Genomic DNA, 23,315 nt, shown 5'->3' with positions numbered 1-23,315 from the left:
TTCATCGAAACACCCCCACACCCAAACCTGTGTCCTAGTATTTTCAGTTCAGAATTGGAATTAGGCTACAGAAGCACTTGAACTGTGCTTTCCCTCTTCGTCTTAATTAATCTTTAAAACTCTTTACACTGTTTTACCAAAGCAGACTCGATTTAAAAGATGTTACTGAAAAGTTTTCTGTGCTTTGCATCCTAGAACATGTTTTTTCTTTGTGTCCATTTCCACATTGCCTAGAGTAGAAGTTTGTTGGAAAATAAGTTTTGAATGTGTGCATTTGAGAGAGGAGGATGAAAGGTAAAGGAAAAACAAGCACAAAGATGAAAGGCAGTAATATTTACCACCATCCCTCACCCCACTTCCTGCCTCCTTTAAAGCTTTAAAAGGTGTGGAATAGTGAGAATGGTCCTTCCTACATATGTGGAGATCTGGGTTCAAGATCTGGCTTTTGTTATTAACTTATTCTGTGAGTCAGTTCACTTCTAAGCCAATATTCATTTATTCATTCATGACTTATTATTTATTGTGTGGCAGACATTGCAGATACAATAGAGGATAAAATTGACACAGACTCTGCCTTCTTGGTTGCTTATGTTAAGATGGTGACGGAGAATAGGGTAATAGCAGCGAAGGTGGTGAGAAACTGTTGGATGTGTGGTGCATTTTGAAGCTGAAGCTGATACAATTGGTGATGGTTTGGATATGGGATGTGAGACAAAGAGAGAGATGTCAAGACCGACCTGAGATTTTTACTCAGTGTGGTGAATAGTGGTGGCATTTACTGAGATATTGAATGTTGAGAAGTGGGAGAGGTGATCTGTGGTGTTGTGGAATCAAATGTTGCTTTTCATATAGGCTTTAGATGGTTATTGGACTCCCAAGTGGAGATGTTGAGCAGGTAGTTGGATATCTGAGATGGGAGTTCTGAGGTAGAAGTTAGGAAATTGTCAGTACATAAGTGGCATTTAAATCATGCAATGGGGTGTGATTATTTTGGTAGTGAGTATGGATAGAGAAAAGGTGAAGATCAAGGTCTGAATCCTGGGGCCCATCAGTATTTGGAAATTGGGAAATGGGGGAGGTTCTGGCCTCTGAAAATGAGGATGCTAGAAATTGACCTCTCTCTCTCTCTCAAAATTGTTACTGGGATTGTTTAAGATATGATACATGAACATACACTGAAAATTATTTTGTGCTTAATTGCATAAAGAATATAGGAGTAGGGGGAGTTAGGTAGGGAAATTATTTTCCCACTTGATTTTTCTTCTGAAAATCTGTTCACATGGGATTGGGTGAGGTGTGTATGAATTTGGTATATAGCAGAGGTTCTCAATGTGTAGATTATGTAATTAGGGGGAAAAGGGGTGAGGGTGGGGAGGATGTTTGGGAAATTTTACAACAGGCTTACCACACGATGTATGTTTTAAATATGGTTATTTTTTTTATCAGTCCAAAAAAATATACAGTAGAGGGATCATGAGCTACTACCGTGAACAGGGTTCTCATTCTCAAAAAATTTCACACTAGTTGACACATGTAGATGTACACATGCATAAAAATAATGTTTATGTATTAAGTATGAATTGCATACAATTGACATTGTCCATTTTTGTGAATAGATATCTGCTTGAGTTCCCAAATCTTAGTAAGCTGTTTGAACTTGCCATCATCTCACTCTCTGCCCCCTCCCTTCTCTGTCATCTTCCCTTTACTGGGAAGGAGGCAGGGTTTCCTGAAAAGTGGGCTCTCTTCTGGGAAGACTCTGTGGCCAGCTGCCAGTGTGTCATATAACTTATCCAATCACATGGTGAAAAGAAGACTTGCAAAAGGATCGGGGATAAAAACAGGAAAAGCAAGTGGTTAGAAGGAGAAATAAATCAAGAAAGCTGAGGCAAATATAGGCAGAGGATCAGTTGGAATGGAATTGGGGAAAAGAGCCTCCATTGTTCCCTAGGTGACTTATCCTCTTGCTCCTTGGATTATTTTCTTTATGCCCACCTGCTATTTTCAGAATTACAGAGACTTTCCCCAGGTGCTTGGGTTATTGAGAAATAGGGAAATGTAACTTTGCCTAGGCATTACTTTCCAGAATACCTGCTTGAAGTGACATTGCAAAAATACCCCATCCTTCCTACTTTTATGAGTACCTTTTTAGTCTGATATGATTAAATTGAAATCTTAGATTTTATTCTTATGCTCGTGTCTATTCAATTTTGGGACTTGTGTGGTGGGCGGGGGGCAGGAGGGACAGAGAGGGACACAGAGAAAATGAATCTAACTGATTGAATAAATGGATGGATGAATGAATGCCTTTTCTGAAGAATCTGGTATATTAAATTAGTTAAATTTATAGCATTTGAGAAGTGAATGACAGCATAGAGGTAAACTGATGCAGACTTTTTCAAATATATATTTCATTAAAAAATAAGTCCCTAGGTTAAATAATTTTGCAAAAATTGGAGCCTGACTACACTTGTGAGCGTATTAAAGACTGAGAGAGAGTTCTTGTTAAAAATACTGTTTAACTTTGTTTTGTTAGTGTTTCCCCAATTTATTTCACTGCGGATCTCCATTTTTTCCTCTCCCCATTTTCTGAGCAATTTGTATATAGAATGGTTATCATCATTGCAAAGAAATACAAGGTTCTAGAAAACATAGTTTGAGAATGCTGATTCAGTCTAATTCTTAAATTTATTTTGAGTTTGCCATTTAACTTCTCAGGGTCTCTGTTCACATTTATGATATGAGTAAGTTGAATGAATTAATCACTAATGTCACTCCTGGCTATGACATTTTCTGGTTCAGATTGATTAACTAAATCGACATTTAAAAAGTTATATCTGTTTGCATATTAAAGAATCTTATCTTTCTTCTTCACTATAACCATCTCAGTAAATGATACTACATAGGAATACTCGGTAAGTTATTGAACAGATACCTACTTAGTAGTTTTCGGAGCACTGTGCCAGCTATGCCTTGAGGCTGTAGAGAAGAAGAGATCTTGTTCTTGCCCTACAGGAACTAGTAGTCAAGTTGGTGACTTTCCCAAGAGCATGGGATGTGCCAGGGATAGAACCCAAGTTAGATTTCATCCCTGGCAAGGACTTTACTACCAGCACTGGGAGATAAGAGCTAGTCTTATTCCCATTTTATTTTTGAATTCTTGAGAACTTTTTATTTTCTTTTTCATTTTTTTTTCTTTTACTACATTTCTAGCACGTTGCTTACTTTAGACCTTCTAGTCTCAATCAGGTCAACATAGTTCATTCATTCATTCACTTTTTCTTTTATAATTGACATAACATTGTATTAGTTTTAGGTGTACAACATAATGATTTAATATATGTATATGTTGCAAAATGATTACAATAAATTAACATCCATCACCACACAGTTAATTTTTTTTCTCATAATGAGATTTATTCTCTTAGCAACTTTCAAATATACAATATGATATTGTTAACGTAGTTACCATGCTGTACAGTACATCCCTGCAACTTACTTACTTATAACTGGAAGTTTATACCTTTAGACCAGCTTTACCCAGTTCCCCCTCCTCAGGCAATCACCAGTCTGATCTCTTTCTGTGAGTTTGTTTTTTTTCTTTTTTGATTCCACATGTGAGATCATATAGTATTTGTCTTTCTCTGACTTATTTCACTTAACATAATGCCCTCAGGGTCTATCCATGTTGTTGCAAATGGCAGAATTTCCTTCTTTTTATGGCTGAATAATATTCCACTCTGTGTGTGTGTGTGTGTGTGTGTGTGTGTGTGTGTGTGTGTGTGTGTGTGTGTGTGTGTAGGAGTGTGCACATGTGCTGTCTTTTGTGTATGGTGTAAGATAGTGATCCAGTTTCATTTTTTTACATGTGTCTTTTCAATTTTTCCAACACCGTTTATTAAAGCCCATTTTATAGATAAAGGAGTTGAGGTTCAGAGATTTAGAAACATAGCTAAATTTAAATACCTCCTGAGTGAAGAGTCAGAATTAGGACTCAGGCATGTGATTTTTTTTAACTTTGTGCATTTACCGCTATGCTTCCTGTCCTCCCACTTAATCCTCATATCTTATCTCATTCATATTAGAAGTTCACCTTAAACAGGTTCAGGGCTGTACACATTTCCAAAAGAAATTAAGAAAAAGGGGCAGAGATCATATGCCAGCCTCTTAGAAAGAAGCTGCCACACAACACTTTGTTGTTTCCCATTAGCCAGAATTTACTCGCGTTGCTCTATCTTGCTGCAAGAGGGGCTGGCATTTGTAGTCTTTACTGTGAGCATCCATGTGCATGGCTAAAAATTACTAAAGAAGGGGAGGAAGCGTAATGGCATACAACTAGCTGTATCTAGCACCCCTCTTAATTGAGGGGCTCTATTACCCATCCACCCTCATCATCTTCTGACCGTTAGTAGATCATTCTTTTCCCCTCTCCTACCTTTATTTTCATCTTTTTGACTCTTTTCTTGCCAACATCATTTAAATGTTCTCAAGTCTCTCTTATCTTAACATATTATAACACAAACAACAAAGGGAAAAAAAAATCTGTGAATAAAGGCACTGTGTATCCTCAGCGTTCATGTTACATCCCTAGATCCTTGTATAGGACAGAAGGACTAGGAGTTTTTCAATAACTGTTTGTTGAGAGAGCACATGAATGAGAGAGGGGTTGAGCCATTGTCCTTTAGCTTTTATCACCTCGTTCACAGGCAGATGGCTGCTTAGTTTTGCTTATGGCACAAATGGTAGGACTGATTTTACTGTTGGGTATGCCAAAGAGAGTCGTATATATTGGCTGTTGTGGTTTTACCATTTACTAGCTACACTGACCTTTGGCAGTGTAATCTCTGTGAGCCCCAGTTTACTCATCTGAGGAAATGAAGACTCCACAAGGTTGTTATCATGATTAAATGAGAAAACTATGATAAAGAATACACCCTGATAATACCATTTTTGCTTTCTATGGTGATTTTTAAGATCAAGAAGTAGTTTTACTATTTTATTTCTCTAAGCAATTTTTAAAATTTAAGTGTTTTCCTATAATGGGGTATTTATTCAGTGATAAAATGGAATTAAAAACTTATACATGCTACAACATGGATGAACCTTGAAAACATTATGTTAGGTGAAGTAAGCCAGACACAAAAGGCCACATATTGTATGATTCCATTTATATGAAATGTGCAGAATAGGCAAATAGATTAACGATTGCCAGGGGGAGGTGTCAGGGAGAATGGAGAGTGACTAGTGAGGGGCATGAGATTTCTTTTGAAAGTGATAAAAATGTTCTAGAATTAGATTGTGGTGATAGTTGTACACCTTTATGAATATACAAAAAGCCACCGAATTGTACATTTAAAAAATAAATTAAAAAAATTAAATCCGTTTACAGAGCAATATAATTATAAGAGAAGATTTCAAAGCTGTGCCTATAATTTTGGCTCACAATTTATCATTGATTTTTCTGTAACAGAAATCAACATTTGTTGTTGATCAACATGGCTACTATGAACTTGAGGTTTTTTCCACTTGCTGGCCCAATTGAATTGATGCGACATACTGTATTAGACTTTCTTTATCATTTTAGATGACTCCCAGCACAGTGAGAAATGTCAGGGTCTGTTGTTCTTTATTAGAAAGAAGAATAAGCTGTGGATTCCTTCATGGATACCACAGTGGGGGAAGACATAAAAATTCAGAGTTAAATAGTTTTTCACAGTTCAGTTAGACACATAACTGCACATTTAATATTAGAAATCAGTTTCTTAAATGCAAGTTGGTATATAGTGTTCATATGGATTAGGTGAGTACTTCTGGAAATTAGTGGGATGGTCAGGGAGGGCATCCTGGAAAAGAGAATGTGTTTCCACAAGCATTTATTGAATACCTACTGTCTGCTAGGATTATTGTTTGATGCTGCATATAGCCAGATAACAGCTACAGTCTCTGCTCCACAAAGACAGTGGAGAAGACACAGTTCTACAGAGCAGGATTGTAAATGCTGCTGTGAAGGTAAGCACAGGGAAGCCTGGACAGAGGAGATGATTCCTGAGCTGTTAATTGAAGATTGAGTGGGGTTGACAAAGGTTTGGAAGACAAAGGTGTGCTGGATTACAGGAACTGCAAATACCTCAGTACATTTGGATTCCAGGGTACAATTAATGATAAGACAAGTAGCCTTGAAGTCCACCTTTCCTAAGAGAGTAGGAAATAAAGAAGTTTAAGAGAAAGCATAAGAGTTTCAGATTTACAGTTTAGAGAGATTACTGGCTGTATTATGGAGGCTGGAATAGAGGCAGATGAGAAGGAAGGTGGGGACTTTTCAGGAGACTGTTGCCCTAATTTGAGAGAGAAATCATGAGATGATGGAGAGAAGTAGATGAAGATAAAGGAGTTAAAATGAATGTGGCTTACTCATCACTTGGCTGTGTAACAATCTGACTGGTAGGTCCTCTTTCCAGTGCACCGTCGCCTCTTGCATTCTCTTTCTGACTCCAGCCTACCTCCTCAGTCTTTTCTCCTGCTTTTCTTCATGAATATGTTTAAGTCTTCTGCTTACTGTACCCCGAATAGGCTTGCTGATTTTCTGCCTGCTGCCTTTGATCACACTTTTGTCTTTACTTGGAAGGGAGCTCACCTCTTTTCTTTACCTGTCCAGATCTCTGACTTATGAAGCCTTTGGGATCATTCTGTGCTAGAATTATGACTTTCTTCTCTGAATTCATAGCACTTGATATTTCTATCACTCATTAGCAAATAATTATAATTTGTTTTGTCACATCTCTCAGTTGCTTTGGATCATTAGTAACTCTTGAACTGTTTTAAAATTATAGCAGGCAGAGTGATATATCGATATGATGGCTTATATAGTGGACTAAGAATCAGCTCTTTTGAATGCCATTCCCAGCCCTAACTCCTCGTGTAACCTAGGGAATTACTTTTGCCCCCTGACTAGAGTAGTAACACTCAGTTGTAGAACACTTGGAAAATCTTAAAACCTGCAAAATGAAGCAACCACTAATCCCACAAGCATCAGAGATAATCACTGTTCACATAGGTAATTTTTCTTGTAGTATCCTCCTCATCCTACATGATTTTTCTCTCTAGGATTATGTGCATGTGGCCATGCAGCATAGTTAGGATCTTCCTCTACATGCTATTTTGTAATCTGCTTTTTTCATGAATATATTTTGGGGTTGCTGAATCTAAACAAGGATTTTTAAGTGCAAGTTGACATGCGGAGCCAAATTGTCCTCAAGGGAGAGGTTGCACCAGAAAACTGAATAGTGATTATCTCTGGAAAGTAAGGGAAGGAACTTTTGCTTTTCAACGATATATTTCTATGTTGTTGAATGTTTATTTTTATTATCATGAGTCTGAATAACTTTAATAGTTTGAAAATGATGAGAATTTATACTTCTATCTAATCCAGACTTCTACCTGTATTTAAAAACAACTATACCACCTACTGATTAGATAGATAAAAAATAACATCCTGTCATGTTCATTCGACTGTTATGAAATTTGACCTTTATCATGACCATTTGTCATTTTTTTCTTTAGTTGTTTCCTTTGCCTCCTAATGAGTTGGATCTGAGTCCCAGTTCATAAATACATGTGACCTTTCACAAGTCACTTTAGGATCTGTAGGCCGTAGTTTGCTTATGAGTAAAATAAGAGGGATGATACTTAAAATTTTTTGAGGATTAATGGAGCTCATGTATTGAAAGTGCTTTGTAAGCTGTAAAAAGTATATAATTGTATTTATTGATTTTGTTTATTGATTTTGTATTGATTTTGATTAGTTAATGGTTATGAACAGTTGCCTACTTTGCTTTTTTTGCACTCATTTGAAGAAAGGCTAAAAAAGCAGAGTTTCCTTCATTAATATTTATTTTGGTACAGTGTCAGATCTATGAGATTTGCCATTGGAGGACCTGGTTTGTGCTGCATTTCTACTACTTATTAGTTGTGTGGACAAACAGTTCTTTTGGCCACGACCAGAAATGTTCAGGGAACACCTGGCTGGACACACATCAGAGAGCTCTGTGAACTGATAAAACATTCATTCAAGCTCAGGAGGCTGTTTAAATGGATGATAGTACAAAGGAACTTGTTTATGCAAATTCCACTAACTGGATTCACTTGCCCTCCTCAACCAGTTCTGCCCCTCACAGTTTTGTGAAATGAAAATTGGTCGAAAGTATGATTCTAAGGCCTGAGAAGGTCTGATATGGTCTTCTGAATCGTCAAAGGCAGATATATTTCCATTCAACGTGATTTTTGTGAATTCTGCCATATTTAGATCCCTGGAAACGTGGATGGTGCCTTACGTCTATCAATTATCCAAAGCACTGAATTCGGGATAATAGAGAAACGACGACTTAAACAACTCTACTGAGTAATAGATGACCTCCTGGCCTCCTGTTTTTGACTCGCGTGTTCTCTTTTATCCAAGGACAAGATGTTACAAAAATAATTCAGAGTGACTCCCAAGGGTAGCCCTCATACTGAACCCATGGAGGAGGGTGAATCACCAGCAGCAGAATGTTGGTTCCCCCAGCACTGTCAGGCTCTTCAGCCATGAGACAAAAAAAGCTTTGGGAAAGTTTTCTTCTGATTAATTCACAGCATGATTCACAGAAGAAAACTTCTAGCTTCTCATTTTATTTTATTTTTTAAAGAAAGACTTTTTTTTTTCTTTTTATGTGAGTATGTGTTTAGTAAGATGAGGTTAGAGTCCTCAAATGAATATTTAAATTAGCTCTTACTGGTAGCAATGGGACTGTTTGCTCAGTTAACTTTTATTGTCCTGGGATGCTCACACAGTAGGGGAAGGGGAGAGGGGAATCTCAGTGTACAGTGCCTACATATCTGTCAAGCTAGTTAATTCATTTAAAGTATTTAAACCAAAGGATATTATTTTTCCACAGTTGAATTTCAAATGTCCCTAAGCCTTTCCCCATTATCTCCTTCTGTCTGAGAGCCCCCACCCCCACATAGTACATATTTACATACAGGGGGACTTTCTTGTTTCTGAAGAATTCATGTGAGGCAGGCATTTAAGTTCTCCTTGAGAGTTGTCTTTTCAGAGGAAAGTACAGATTCCCTACATGTGGACATTTGTGGTCCACTTAAACTGGCCTCAGCTTTTCCCCTTTCCTCGTTTCTTTCTGTTCTACACAAACCTTCTGTTCAGTCTCCAAAGAGTTTTACACTCCCCCTTTCCTTCTTTTGCTGGTCTTTACGTTTTCAGTACTTGGAACATTTCCCTCAGGAAGCTGCTGTTCTCATCCTGTTTGTATCTTCCTCGTCTCTAAAGGCCCAGTTCAAATCCCACCTCCTCTATAATGGACACATTGTGATATGCCTACTGTGGGCCAGGTGTTCTATTAGACCTGTATGTTTTTTTTTTCTCCCAGAGTTTAAAATAATCCTGTAAAATTATAACTATTATTTGCAATTGAGAAACAACCACAGAAAATTAAAAAGTGACTTGAACCCAGCTACTAAGTGGCAGGGCCAGTGTTCTGGCTCAGGTCTTTTTGACTTGAATGTTTAACTCCACCACACTAGTGTTCCCTGAAGTCTTCTGGATTGGACTAGCTACACCAGCCCTTACTTCACACTTTTTCCGAATATGCTCTTTTGTCTTGGTTAAGTGTTCTTGTGTTTGATGGTTAATCGTGTATTATTACCCTGTCACGTTCTTGGGTGGCTAACTTCTTTGATGATGCATCTTTTCTTGTAGTCTTTTCTTCCCCGCAAGCTGTGCTTCACAGGCTTTTCATTGACGAGTTTTTGTCTATTTTCTTAGTAAATGATGTCCACCAGCAAGTGAGTTTTTCCTCCTTGTTGTTATTATGTTTATAATATTTCTGTTTAGTTCAATTAGTCACTGACATCCTCCTATAGTACTTATCTCCACAGTAGCGTGAACAAATTGCCCTCCTCTCCTCTCTCTGTTTTTATTCCCTTGAAAGGAGAAACAAAAGAACTGTCTTGGTTGGAGTCTCTATTGCCCTTAGATCCCCCAAAAATAACCAACAGGAAAATTAAATGGAATGAATAAGACCACTAAAGTTGCTACAAAATACTCCTAACCTAATTCATGTTATCTGTCATCTAAATCCCCAAGACTTGGAAAGCTCTCTCCTTCCCAGAAATTCCCATTGATGGCCATACACCGAACTCTTGCCTCCATTCATAGTGATTATTCCATGAGATACATTGAAGATTTTGCACAGATGCAAAGTAAAGAGAATGGATTTTGAATTCTTTAGGTTCCCGCAGAGCATAACTAGGAGATGGATCTTAGTAACATTAGAAACTAGGGACTGGGAAGAAATAGTGGTTATTGACAGAATTTAAAACGTGGATCTTCCACGCATTGTGGGTATAGTTTCTGTGTTTTCTCCATCTTTGGCACCGTGATATGGATTTAGGAGGTAATCAACTGAAAAGCTTTCTGAGAGAAGACACTGTGGTGTAAAATGAAGACTGTGAATATGGCCTTGTACAGTGGATCTCAGTGCAGCTCTTTGTGTTGAAACATTAAAGGCTACACACTGCAGGAAAAGAGGAATGAACTTCTGGTAATCATAGGCATTCCAGTGAAATACAGTTCGCTGTTTTATGTTTGGCTGCTGACAGTATGCACATTAGATATCAACAGTGAATATAAAGTAAATTTTATTGGTAATTTTGTTGCATCCTTTAAACTAGTGTTTTTCAGACTGTGATTTGTTATTCATTAGTGGACTGTGAAATCTGTTTTGTGGGTCTTGTTTAACATTTTAAAAATGTATTATTAAATAGAAGAGAATAATATAGAACAGAAAATACAGAGTGAATTGCACATAGTAAGGATATCTCTGTGAAACTCATTTTTTTTTTTGGTCTCATGCACACACACTAAAATGTATTTCTTATGGTGGATTACAGTCAAAAAGGTTTGAAAAAGTGTTCTAAAGCATGACTGTCAGCACAAGTTCATAGGATACCAGATAGTGATCTGCAACCCTTACTGAATTCTCAGCTGATGCTGGAGACAACTGGGACAGATTGGGGAGGATAGTTAGAAGTGTCTCAGTGCTCTGGAGGAGCATTGTCAACCTGGTGATCAAGTCTGCTGCCTTGGTGAAGACCAAGTTCATTATTCATTATGCCAATGTGATTCACTGAAGAACTCTGCCTGTGATTTAAGACTGGAAACCTTGTTGGCATGCTATTTTAAAGCTAAGCATAAAAACTGATTATAGCTTCTTGGTTGAGGAGAGGTGTAGGGGACCTTGTAGGGAAATATTTTTCTTGAGATTTCCTCTTATTTTTCTCCCTCTGCTTCACTTATATTTTGAGACAATAGCTGAGTTCCTTTGGGATATAGAAAGGAATGGACTCTGTAATTTGGGGGATTGTCCAGCATCAGCATCCCCTTCATTTCTAGAATTATTTTCCGTTGTTGCTATAGACGCTGAAGAAGATGCAGACCTATGACTGGAGGTGAACTAAGTTCAGCCTCTAGGATCCTTCTTTCTCAGACTTTTAATCTGGAGGGAATGGCACACATACATAGGGGTGGCTTGAGATCACTCATGGAAGCAGCAGTCAGGAGTCCACTTATAGTAATGGCTGGTGACTGGTGGCCATGCTAGAATGGCGTCCTTATCAGACAGTTCCTGTGTTCCTATTTCTTTCCCTTTTTTATCCTAAGGTAAGCAGAGCTGGTTTCTCTTGTTTGCACCCCTAAACCCTGAATGGTTAAAGAATTACAGGGAATATATTAGATGCATTTCTGCCTCAAAAGCACTTGGTACATAACACAGAGAAGGAGTAGGCAAATAGGCATTAGACACACAAATACATTGGTAAAGGTCAGCAAGGGGTGGAGGGATTCAGGGTTGTTTCCCGGTATTCCTCTAAATTAAGGTACCTACCTTCAAGCTTTGTCAGATGGTATATCAGCAAGAGGTTCTATGTCTTTGCATCATGCCATTTTGGAAATACAAATTAATGTAACATTAGCTGTGTTAGGGTGCAGCATAATATGGTTTCAAACATTTATTTGTAAGATAGGATTTGTTTCTGTTATTTTTTTAATCTAAACGTTTTAAAAAGTCTTGAGTATATTCACAGAAAACTGATTTTCTAATGAACTGTGAACTTTTTGAGTGTGAGGCAGTCAAAACTTACTTTAGAGTAAGAGATTTAGAGAAATCGTGAATCTTCACAACAACCCTGTAGAAACTTTCATTAATCTCATTTTACAGAGGAAACAGAAACTCAGGTTGAAAAACTTGCCTCATGTCACACAGATGTTAGAGCTGGGATCAGACTCAGGTTAGGGTGACCCCAGGCCTCTAACCTCTTTTGTTCTGTAAGGAACTTAAGAGGTTATGTAAACACTTTTTTACTGCACAGGATTTGAGCTTAGAAAGCTTAAGAGGCTTGTTCAAGACCAGGCAGATCCCAGTGGAACTGGGATGGAACCAGGGCTTCTTTCTGTTGGGTGGTTTCTCTTTTTACCTACAGAACTAGAAGCTGGTGCACACTGTCCTCAGTCAGACCTTGCCTTACTTTACCACATCCCAGTGGAACTGGGATGGAACCAGGGCTTCTTTCTGTTGGGTGGTTTCTCTTTTTACCTACAGAACTAGAAGCTGGTGCACAGACACTGTCCTCAGTCAGACCTTGCCTTACTTTACCACATTGTCTACCTCTTTCCCATACTATCCCTCCTGGTCTGCATATTCCTTCCTGCACATCCATCTTCCATTGTTTTCCTTCCTCCTGGCCCTTCTCCAGAAAAGCTGCACCCTTCCTTTCTTTTTAAATCTTCTCTGCTCTTCAAAGCTGGGAACAGATTCCACACTCCCTGATCACTTCACAGCCCTCTCTTGACTCCTGTAGTCCTTACTACCTGTGTCTCTCAGCATCCCCTCCACATTCACTTTCTTGAGGTTTCGCGCTTATACATTTATCTTGCTAGCTATTAATAGACTGTAAGGGCTCAGATTTAATTGTGATACTTCTTTGGCTTCCCCCAAAGCCTGGTGCTTTGCCTAAGGAAATGTGGCAAACTGAAAGGGCAGAGAAGCTGGAGGCCGAGAAAGTGTTTGAGTCTAGTCTCGCCATGCACTGGCCACTTGACCGTGGGAAAGTCTGAAGCTGAATCTTCTCATTTGTGAAAGAGACTGTGAGACTTGAATGTGGTTATAGATGTGAGAGCCTTTCCTGAAGCTATAAAGTATCATACATATGCAGGGTTTTTTGTTTTTTGTTTTTTGTTTTTTGTTTGTGTGTGTGTTGGTACAAATGCTTAATAGGTATTTTAGGAATGAATGGTTGAAAAGCATATAAAGTGAAGACAGACTCCACCTCTCATGTTTGGAGTATCCATTTCTGCTACATATTTTTGACCTCTATATTCTGTGCTCTTTAATAACCCTGCAGTTATATTAATGGTAAAAGAAGAAAAAGGAGGGGAAAAAGAAAAAGTAGCAAAGGAGCTTGATACAATGTAGCTTTTAGGAAAATACTTATTGACTTTAATTAAGCAAAGTACTGTATTTACTTTGATCAGAAACTGTCTCTCAGGGAAAGCAGGCTCATTGGGAGCAGTGCAGAGAGCCCCGACCCATCCAGTTGGCATTGATTGTTTGATCATCCCTAGAAGTTTATTGTAAATGAAGCAGCACTTACGGTTCTGGGGTATTCCTGGAATTGCTGCTATAGTTATAAGTGAGTTATTCTGTGTGGCAGGAGTGGCATATAGAAAAGCCATAATTCTGACCTGCTTACGGGAAAAAATAGCAGATTTTGTATTTATTGTGTAGTCTTTTTGGCTGGAATCCATCAGCTTTGCACAGTATCTTGAGAAGCTTTCATCAGAACAGTTATTCTGGGTCTCGGTAAAGCAGGGGGTGCTGGGAGCAACAGACACAAGTCACTTTCAAGGCTCCCTGAATAAATGGGTGTGAAGCCCCTGGCGATGAGACCGAAAGGGAAGCAAAGATGCTTTCCCTGTTTTGGTGTGTACGTTAGGCCTCTAAAAGGTTCTGTGCCCACATGGGGGTGGGGGGAGTCTGTGCCAGGGGCCACCAGAACTTTCCTCTCCACCTGCAATAGTGGTGCCAGAGCAGTGTGTTAGTTGTGGGCTGGAATGCAGGCAAGGCTGGGCACTTTAATGATTTTTTTTAAAATTATTTTTTAATTTAGTTTCATGTATAAAGTACATTGGTTAGACATCTATATAGTTCATAAAATGATCCCCCCAATTGCTCCCTCCCTACCCTGACCCTCCACCTAGCCAACGTATTAATGCTAACTGCATTCTCTGTGCCTTGCTCTCCATTCCTGGGACCATCCATCAGCTACTAATTTGTACTTCTTTAGCCCTTCACCCCATTCTCCCAGCCCCCTAAACCCTCCTCCTCTCTGTCTGACACTAAATTGTCTACTATATTTGTGAGTCTGTTTTTGATTAGTTTGTTCTTTTTATTCCTTAGATTCCACATATAAGTGAAATCATATGTGTTTATCTTTCTCTGTCTGACTTAAAAACCTTCTAGTTCCATCAAAGCAATATCTTTTTCCATCTTCTTCCTTTTCATATGTAGGGGTCTTGTTTTTTTTTATCCTATCAGCCACTCTATCTTTTAGTTAGCTTTGCTGGATAAATTATTCTTGGTTGTATATCCTGGGTGTTCATTATGTCGAATATTTTTTGCCAAGCCCTTCTGTCCTGCATAGTTTCTTTTGAGAAATCAGCTGCCATTCTTATGGGTGTTCCCTTATAAGTAATTATTTGTTTTTCTCTTGCTGCTTTTAATATTCTTTCTTTGTATTTAACCTTTGGCATTTTAATTATGATGTGTCTTGCTGTAGGCCTCTTTGGATCCCTGATTTTTGAAATTTTCTGAGCTTCCTGGGGTTTTATGTCCATTTCCTTCACCAGGTTAGGGAAGTTTTCCATCATTATTTCTTCAAACAGCTGTTCAACATCTTGATTTTTTTCAGTTACTTCGATCAGACAAATATTTGGAGCTTTAATAGTGTCCCATATCCTTCTTAAATTATCTTTATAGTTTTGGCATCTTTTTCTTGCCATTCTGATTGAGTGTCCTGATTGGCTTTCCTGTCCTCTAGATAGGGCATTTGATCCTCTTCTTTATTCATTTTGTTTATTCCTTTGTTTATTCCATTTAACATACTTCTCATCTCAGATAATGTGTTCATTTCAGACTGCATCCCCTTTATAATTTCCATTTTTATGTTTTTTATCTTTGTTGAAGTTCTCACCGAATTTATCTACATGTCCCAAAAGTTCATTGAGCATCTTTATAACCAGTGTTTTGAACTCTGCGTCTGTTAGATTACTCGACTCCATTATATCTGGGTCTCTGTTCTGTTCCCTCATATGGCTTCTGCTTCTTTGTCTTCCCATTTTGGCCACCTTTCCGTGTTTGTTTCTATGTACTAGGCAAAGCTCCTAAGTCTCCCGGTCTTATTAGTGTGGATTTGTGAAGCAAGTGTCCCGTGGCACAGTACTGAGAGGGGTTCGGCTGCAGGCCAAACTTAGCCCAAGCCTCTACCCCTCCGGGGCCACCTGTTAAGATTCAGAAAGCAATCCACAGATGTTATAGATAAGCAATAGGTGCCTCAAAAGGCCACACCAGAAACCGAGGCTGCCTCCAGTGTGAGTCTCAGCAAGAAGCACTCGACTAGCTGAGGATACACCTGGATGTGGCTTGGGTGGGGCCACGAGTTGGGGGAGGTGGGGTTTCAGGGAATCCTGGGCACAGCGACCCCTGTTATCCAGTTTGATGATGTCAGGGCTATGGCGACGCTGTGTTCGGCGCACTGGTAGTTGGGGAGGGCTCAACAGGGAACAGTGGATACCCCGGCACTTGTGTAACAGAGTGAATCTCACCTCAGCCCTCCAACAATGTCTCCCTGTAAGTCCCTGGTGCCGCCTGAGTGCAGCCAAATCGTCACTGGTGCTCAGCGACCAGGTTCGTCACCGCAAAAATCCACTCATGGATGTGGCCCCTTTAAGAGGCGTCTGCCGCTGCCTCTGTCTCGCTCAGCCGCTAGGGACTGGGCAGCCTGCATCCTCGCTTCTGCCATTGCATGGTGTTTTCTTGGACTTCTCCCGAGTCGTATGGCTTGTTCCTCTAAATCTCAGGTGATATTTCCTTACTGCTACTCTTTGTTTCCGTCACAACTTTGATTTGGTTGCCAGAGGGATAAACAGAGCCTCTATCATCTACGCCATTTTTTTTTTTTTTTATCTCTCCAATGATTTTTTTTTAAATTACAGTTCTTTCAGTCTCTGAAGGGAAGGGTCTTGGAATGAGATCAGTCTCCTAGGTAGATGTTAGACTATCAGAAGTACAAAAAAAAGGGGGGCGGCTAGCAAAGACAGTGGTGTTGGTGATGGGTGCATCTTAAAGCAGGTTTTTCCCCTCTTATGGAAAAAGCATGATCCTTGGAGTCAGGAGTCATGTCTTTGACTTCTGGCACTCCACTCCCACTGACTGGCCTAAAACCTTTCCTGCTTTTTAAGGGAATCAAGTGCAAGTGCCTAACTGCATGTGTGAGCTGTATATGTTGGAATTCCTTCTCCTTGACTGGAACTGTATGCTGTCAAACTGTAATCAATTTAACAGAAATTATGGCAAAAATCTGAATGGTTACTGCCTGCTAAATTCCATTGTTAGGCACTTTATTTGCATTAACTCACTTAACGCTTAACAGCTCTATGAGATATACACTGTTTTCATCTGTCCATTTATAGCTGAGAATATTCAGGTTTAGGGATGTTAAGTAATTTGCCTAAGAGTCCAATAGCTAGTAGGTGGGAAAGGCAGGATTCAAACCCAGGTCAGAATGATGCCAGCTCATACTCTTAACTGCTCTTCTGTGTCATCTGAGTTTATGAAACGGGAGTTTGATTTGTGACTTGGCTTTTGCTCAGAATCTCTATTTATTCTTTTGTTCTTCTAAGCAAGCTCACAGCCCACTTTAGTCCTCTGCCATAAAGCCTACATTATACTGCTTTAGTGCATAACACCTTTCTAAGCGCTTTCACATCTTATGGCCTCATTTGAAAAAGGCATTGTAGGAGCTTGATGAGGACTTTTTGAAAGAGCTTTTTGATCCTTATACTGACCCTTTTGACAGGATTTTTCCTCTCAGATTAATGGACGGGGAAACTGAGGCTCAGAGATTAAAATAACTTGCTCAAGGTCGAACTTGCTAGTTATATGTTGAGTTATTAAGGACCCACACACCCTAGAGTACTCTGATTTTTCATTGCGTATGTTGCTTAGTTTGTCACCTTCATTTAACAACTGTTTATTTATTGATTACCTAATATGTGCTGGTGATAAAGTGCTAAACAAGAGATGATAACCCCCGCCTTCTTGGAGCTTGTATTCTTGTATTAAGTTTCCTTACCAGTCTTAAGACTAGCGCCTGCTGAAATAGTTTTTTAAGGTTTAATATTGTTAGTCTTAAAATTTCTTAAAGTATTAAACAGTTGATTTCAGGACATTTTCTAATTACATTTTTTTCCATTTTTTTTTTCTGGGTTCATACCTTAATTCATAAACATTTTATTTATATTTTCTACTTCAGAAATCAAAAACTTTGATTCCTTTAACCTAGTTCCTATTTGCCCTGAGAATATTTGCCGGCAGCACTTGCAGCTGCAGCATTTCCCCAAGATAAGTCGTGGATTACAGTCCTAAACTTACCCCAAAGTTTGCCATGAAATATCTTGCTTTTATTATAATTTTTTTTGCATCGCTCTAATCCAGGGGTCCCCTGGTCCCAGGCTGCAAACTGGTCCGGTCTGTGATGTGTTAGGAACTGAGCAGCACAGCAGGAGGTGAGGGGCGGGTGAGCATCTGTATTTGCAGCCGCTCCGCAGTAGCATCACCGCCTCAGCTCCACCTCAGGTCATCAGGCATTAGATTCTCATAGGAGCACCGATCCCTGGTGCCAAAAAGGTTGGGGACTGCTGCTCTAGCATATTGATAGTCTTTGGAAACAAATGACATCATTCTATTTATAGTATTCTGTTTTCAGTAGAGGTAGGTATTTCCATTTTCAAAATATAGTAATTCTTGATCGCTGAAAATGTCAAATCCTAGAAAGCATAGCATTCCTACGCATGATGTTAACATCTTTCTCGGTCATTAGCCGAAAATTCTTTTGATGAATCTGATTTATGTATATGTTTCTGTTACATTAGGATTAGAGACAAGTTCTGTTTAGAAATAACTCCAATAAATTTTTATATTTTATTTTCACATTGAAAACCGGTCAGATTTGTTTCAGCCTCAAAGAGCGTGATTATGTAAAATTAAATTAACACTGGCAGTGAACTGCACTTTTTTTTCTAAACAGGAAATGAGTTTAAGACACACCGGAGGTGTAATAGTTTCTTCAGTAAAAATAATCAAATAACCAAAGCATTTTAATTTGATTCTCGTCATTGATTTTAACCACCATCCAGTCTATTTCTATCTATTTCTGAATTTGGCAGTGGCCTTTGACCAAAAGCAGTCATGTTCTGAAGATTATATTTGTGAATATTAACATGTTCTGTTTTTATATCTCTTTTGTCCACTATTCAAAATTTAATTGTGTATTCTTCCTCATACAGATACCTGTATTTCAAAAGATGTCCTTGAAAGAGGGTTTCAGTATCTTCAGACACAGAGTTTTGGAAGTTTGCATCTTGGAAAATAGTTGTGATATTCCATCTATTGTAGTTAGTCCTGTTTAGGCTCATATAATTGTGTTTTGTTTTTGTTACCTTTCCCTCATTTAGAAAGCATCAGATAGGCTTGTCTCTTGCATAAGACTTTTATAAACTAAAAAAAAAAAAAAAAATTGAAGATATACAAAATGTCCCTGATTTTTTTCCCCGTGAAAAGTAGCATCTACAGGATGCAGCCACAAGAGGAATCCTCTATCATGGAAAGAAAAGCATTTTCTTTCAAGTCCTTGAAAATTTATGAGTAAATTAGGTGGAAGAATTCACTGCTATTATCAAAAAGCTTTTGATTTCTCACTTTTATCTTTCTCATTTTCTGAGCTTCATTGTATTCACTTGAGTTGGGAATGGAACCTAGCGAATCATGTTATTTTTAAAGGGTATCTTTTGATTCCTACTGGTCAGTTTTTCTAGCATTAAAGATTTTCTTTTTGTATCTTGAATTGATTTCTTGGAATTATTCAAAGTACTTATAAACTGATCTTTCTTTTTTCCTACCTGTTCTAAAAATAAATAGCTGGAGCATATTGTTTGGTTTATTTGGAAAGAAGTGTTATTTGAATGAAGCCATTACATAAATGCTGTAGCACCAAAAACTGCTTGTCATCCTGAATGAGGACAGTTGTCATTTCAAATAAATTGAGCAGCAGTCCTAGGTATAGTGCTTAGGATGGTCTCTAACATATCTTTTAAGCGCTGTGTAGACGTTTTAAAACTTTTATCATTAGAATATCAGTTTTCTGAGAATAGGAATTTTGTTGTTATTGAATCAGCATATAAAAACATAGTAAATGGCATATTGTCTAGAAATTCTGTTGTGGATCTTGTTTTCTCAGAGTTTAATCTCTAGGCTAAGCATCACAAATTGATACATTTTATTGTTCTACCCAGTAATACTGGAGGTCAGTTTGGAAATTAGGTACAGTGTGATTTCAGTATAATGTTGCTTGCAGTGGAAAAAGAATAATGGAAAAACCAACCTCTCCTGGATTACAGGTTTTCATAGAATCCTAGTTCTAGAAGAATCTTAGTGATTTTTCAGATCTTACGTGAGGCTCAGAGCAACCCCACAACTCCTAAATTCAAGTAACATGTAATCTGATGGTGCATATTAAAATGCTTTGTGAGTTCTCAAGAGGTTTACGCTGTAGCTCTTCTTAAAGAACCTGAGACTGGTTGAACTTGTAAATTTCTTCCTGCTCTAAAAGTCTCTGAGTATATGACTCTTTCCTGGTTTGGGGCAGGCTTCTTAATGCTCTAAAGCATGGAACTCATCCGGTCAATTTTCATGCATCCTCGACAGTAGAATATAGTGGTATGTTGCGGAAACCTGAGGTAGAAAGGCCCCAGACATACTGATAATCGGGTAGTGCTGTTCTTTGTTCAGGTTTAAAAAGGTGTATTGGAGGGATTTCTCTGTATATGCAGCTGGAGAGACCAGACTAGCTCCTTCTGTCTATAGGGCCTCCGCACATGCTGATCCTTCACCCAGACTACTTTCTCCCCACCTCCCCAGATATTTATTATGTCTCAGGTCAGTATTACTTTCCTCTTGAGCCCCCTGGTAGATCACATTCCTGTTATTATATATGCTCTCTTTTGCCTTCAGGGCATTTTAAGCTCTTTATAATTACCCATTTCTGTGCATTTTCGTTTGATTCCATTGGTCCTGTAGACTATAAGCTCAATGTAAGCAGGAACCATATTACTCTTGTTCTTCATTGTGGTCTCCTGATATAGCCCAGTTTTTAGCATGTAGAACTGATCAAATATACTTGTTGAATGAACTTCCTAAATGTGACATTTGAAACCTTGCTTCTGAGCTGAAGCAAGGCATTATTAGCATGTAGGTAATTTCAGATTGCTGTTTTGATGCAGGGCAGGGTACCTAGTCACAAAATTCAAACAATTGATTATATTAAAATTTTAAAAGCTGAAAATATAATAATTTGTTTTTGAATCTTGTTATAACTGTCCATGTCAAAATAGCCAAATCAAAGTTCTTACATTAAAATTCATACTTGTGTCCCCTGCCTGGCCTCCTATCGTTACTTTTGCTTAAATCTCATCCACTGTAGAAAGCCTTCCCAAATTAGCCTTCTTCAGTGTTAGTCCCCAGAGTTAGCCAGAGGTACAGGAGATGACATTGTGACACACTGATTTTAGATTGCTTTTATGTTTTCATCTGTGGATTTTAAGGTCCTATGGGAATTGTTGGCCTTGCAGCCTCAGAGGTAACTCATTCCCATGTCCTTTTCTCCATGCCCCCTCCGCTTCTGCCATGTAATGCCTGGGACTCTTCCTAAAGGTGGATTCTGATAAAATGTGTTGAATGACTGACAGAAAACTGAATCAATAATCTATATTAACTTGGAAACCACTTTCAAATTACTAAGGGTGGCTGCTCATTATTTGCAAAAGTAATTTGATTTTACTCTTAAGAGAATTTGTGAGAAACACCAAGGAAAGTTCTTAAAACAACACAGAGGTGTGTGTGTGCGTGTGTGTGTGTGTGTGTGTTTGGTGTGGTGGTGGTGAGGATGGGACCAGGTACTGAAATTCTCTATAACCAAGCTGGTATTCATATTCAGTAGGCTTTGGGGGAGTTTTGGGGATCAGGGGAGCTTTATTTGCTACCTAAGTTTTCAACTAAGAATGGCTTTAAAAATATTTAGTGAACTGAAAGCATTATGTGTCAGATTTATTCCCAGGCCTTCCCCCCTTTCACTATACCATGTGTTGTTGTTTCACTGTTAAAATGAGACAAAGGACAGACTGCATTGGGAGAAGGGTAATTCTAAAGGAAATGGAAATAGGAAGTGAAAGTGCACATCTTTGGGCCTCCTAAACTATTGTTCATAGCCCCAGGAGAGAGGTTGTTAACGGAAAAGGTAAGCAGTCTTCACTTACACTAGACAGGGCACTCTACACCAGGAAGCAGAAGTCCCTGGCTTCCTTTTTTGAAGCAGCGAGAATAATATCTTCTTTGATATTTACACCCTAAGATGCCTCTCTGTCCTCATCAATTTTTTTTTTTTTCCTTTTTTCTTCCTCCCAAATGCTTTTTCCTGCCTGCTTATGATTTGGGCTGCTTCCTTAATGAAAGTGTCCTCTTATTTTCTCATGCAATTGCCTCCGCAGCTGATTTACTTATTTATCTTTGTCTTTAGCTCAGCTCTGAATGGAATTTGGAAAGTAGAGAAGAAAATCTAGTCTGCTTTTGGGGGATATTGGACAGCCGAATAAATGCAGGTATGTACATTTGTATATGAAAAAAGACAAAAAAAATAGCTTTAAAAAAGAATAATGAAACTGATCTTGAACCTGTACTATATCCTTTAGTTCTTAGATATCAGTATTTTAATTTTGTTCATTCCAAATGTCGAGTGTGTTGTTTAAAAAAAAAAAAATCTCAAGTATAAAAGTATATGAAGTACAAAGTAAAAGTTAAATTCCTTTGTAATCCCTCCTAGATAGTTACCATTTTAAACAATTTATTGTATGTTTTTCCAGCTTCTATGACCAAAAGAATGATAATATACATATTATGTTTTTTTTTTTTTTTTTTTACTTTGTAGTATGTCTATACATCTTTTGATGTTGGTTCATACAGCTTTATGAGCTTCAACTTTTTAAACAGCTGCATAGTATTCCTTTGTGTTACCGTTGCTTATTTTGTTTAATGAGTCCTTTCCTATTGGACATTGTTGGTTGTATTTTTGTTTTTCATTTCAAATAGTGCCACACCTTGTCCATATATGATTATGTATACTTGCCCGATTATCTTCTTAGAGTGAAAAGATGTAACATTGGCGTTGAATTCTTCCCCTGCCATGTCTATATAGAATCTCAAAAATGAAGGTTTATCTTATATTATGAAGCAAACTTTAGTTACTCTGTTTTCCACCTCTACTTGTCATTATGGGGTGGATTTGGGGGCTCGTCGTTGAGTTTTAGAACTTTCTTGCTTAACAGTTGATCTGAACCTCAAAGTAAGTTATGAACTTTAGTCCTTCAGCCTGATTTCTGGAAGAGTCTGTTTTCAGGTTTATTTTAGAGGTTAAACAAGTAAAATTAAATGCCTCTCAGTTTGTAGCCTTGAGGCATATCTGGTTCATGTCCCTCTTGTAACTATCTTCTTACCTCATCAGGGCAGCTCATAGACCAAGCACATGAATTTAGTGAAGAGAGCTGTGACTATTGTCCACCTTATATAACTTTTCTAGTTTTGAGGACTTCCTTGGGTCATTCTGCAAGCACGTAAGGCTCTGTGCTAGGTACTTGGGATACAGAGATGAATGACACAGTCCTTGTTTTGAGGGAAGTGACTGCGCATGCAAGTGAGAGAGAAACAAGCACATGACTAGGCTTCGTAATTCCGTGTAGTTAGTGCAATATGGTGAGTCTGGGAAAGGGCATCTGTTTTAGGAAATAAGATTGAGGTTCAGAGGCAGCTTCCTGGAGGAGGTAATGTCTAGCTGAGTTTTAAAGAAACTTGAAGTTTGCCCTGAAACGGTTGAGGTGGAAAGGT

The 23,315-nt window shown here is 38.4% G+C and overlaps 1 protein-coding gene across 10 annotated transcripts in view; it reads left to right on the top strand.

The window, feature by feature from the left end:
• JAK1 (Janus kinase 1) overlaps positions 1-23,315 on the top strand; it is a 124,453-nt gene that overhangs the window by 54,562 nt on the left and 46,576 nt on the right. For 6 of the 10 annotated variants that reach the window (XM_011369575.2, XM_011369574.2, XM_011369573.2 and 3 more), the window contains one exon: positions 21,955-22,036. In XM_011369575.2, the coding sequence (XP_011367877.1) occupies positions 22,031-22,036 (6 nt within the window). In that variant the 5' untranslated portion in view covers positions 21,955-22,030. Of the gene's footprint in view, positions 1-21,954; positions 22,037-22,935; positions 23,045-23,315 lie in introns of all 10 variants that reach the window. The other 4 variants (XM_023536196.1, XM_023536195.1, XM_023536194.1 and 1 more) reach the window with 1 other exon arrangement.

The sequence above is a fragment of the Pteropus vampyrus genome, unplaced genomic scaffold (assembly GCF_000151845.1).
Source record: "Pteropus vampyrus isolate Shadow unplaced genomic scaffold, Pvam_2.0 Scaffold151, whole genome shotgun sequence".
Classification (NCBI taxonomy): domain Eukaryota; kingdom Metazoa; phylum Chordata; class Mammalia; order Chiroptera; family Pteropodidae; genus Pteropus; species Pteropus vampyrus.
This window is presented reverse-complemented; position numbering and strand designations above follow the sequence as displayed.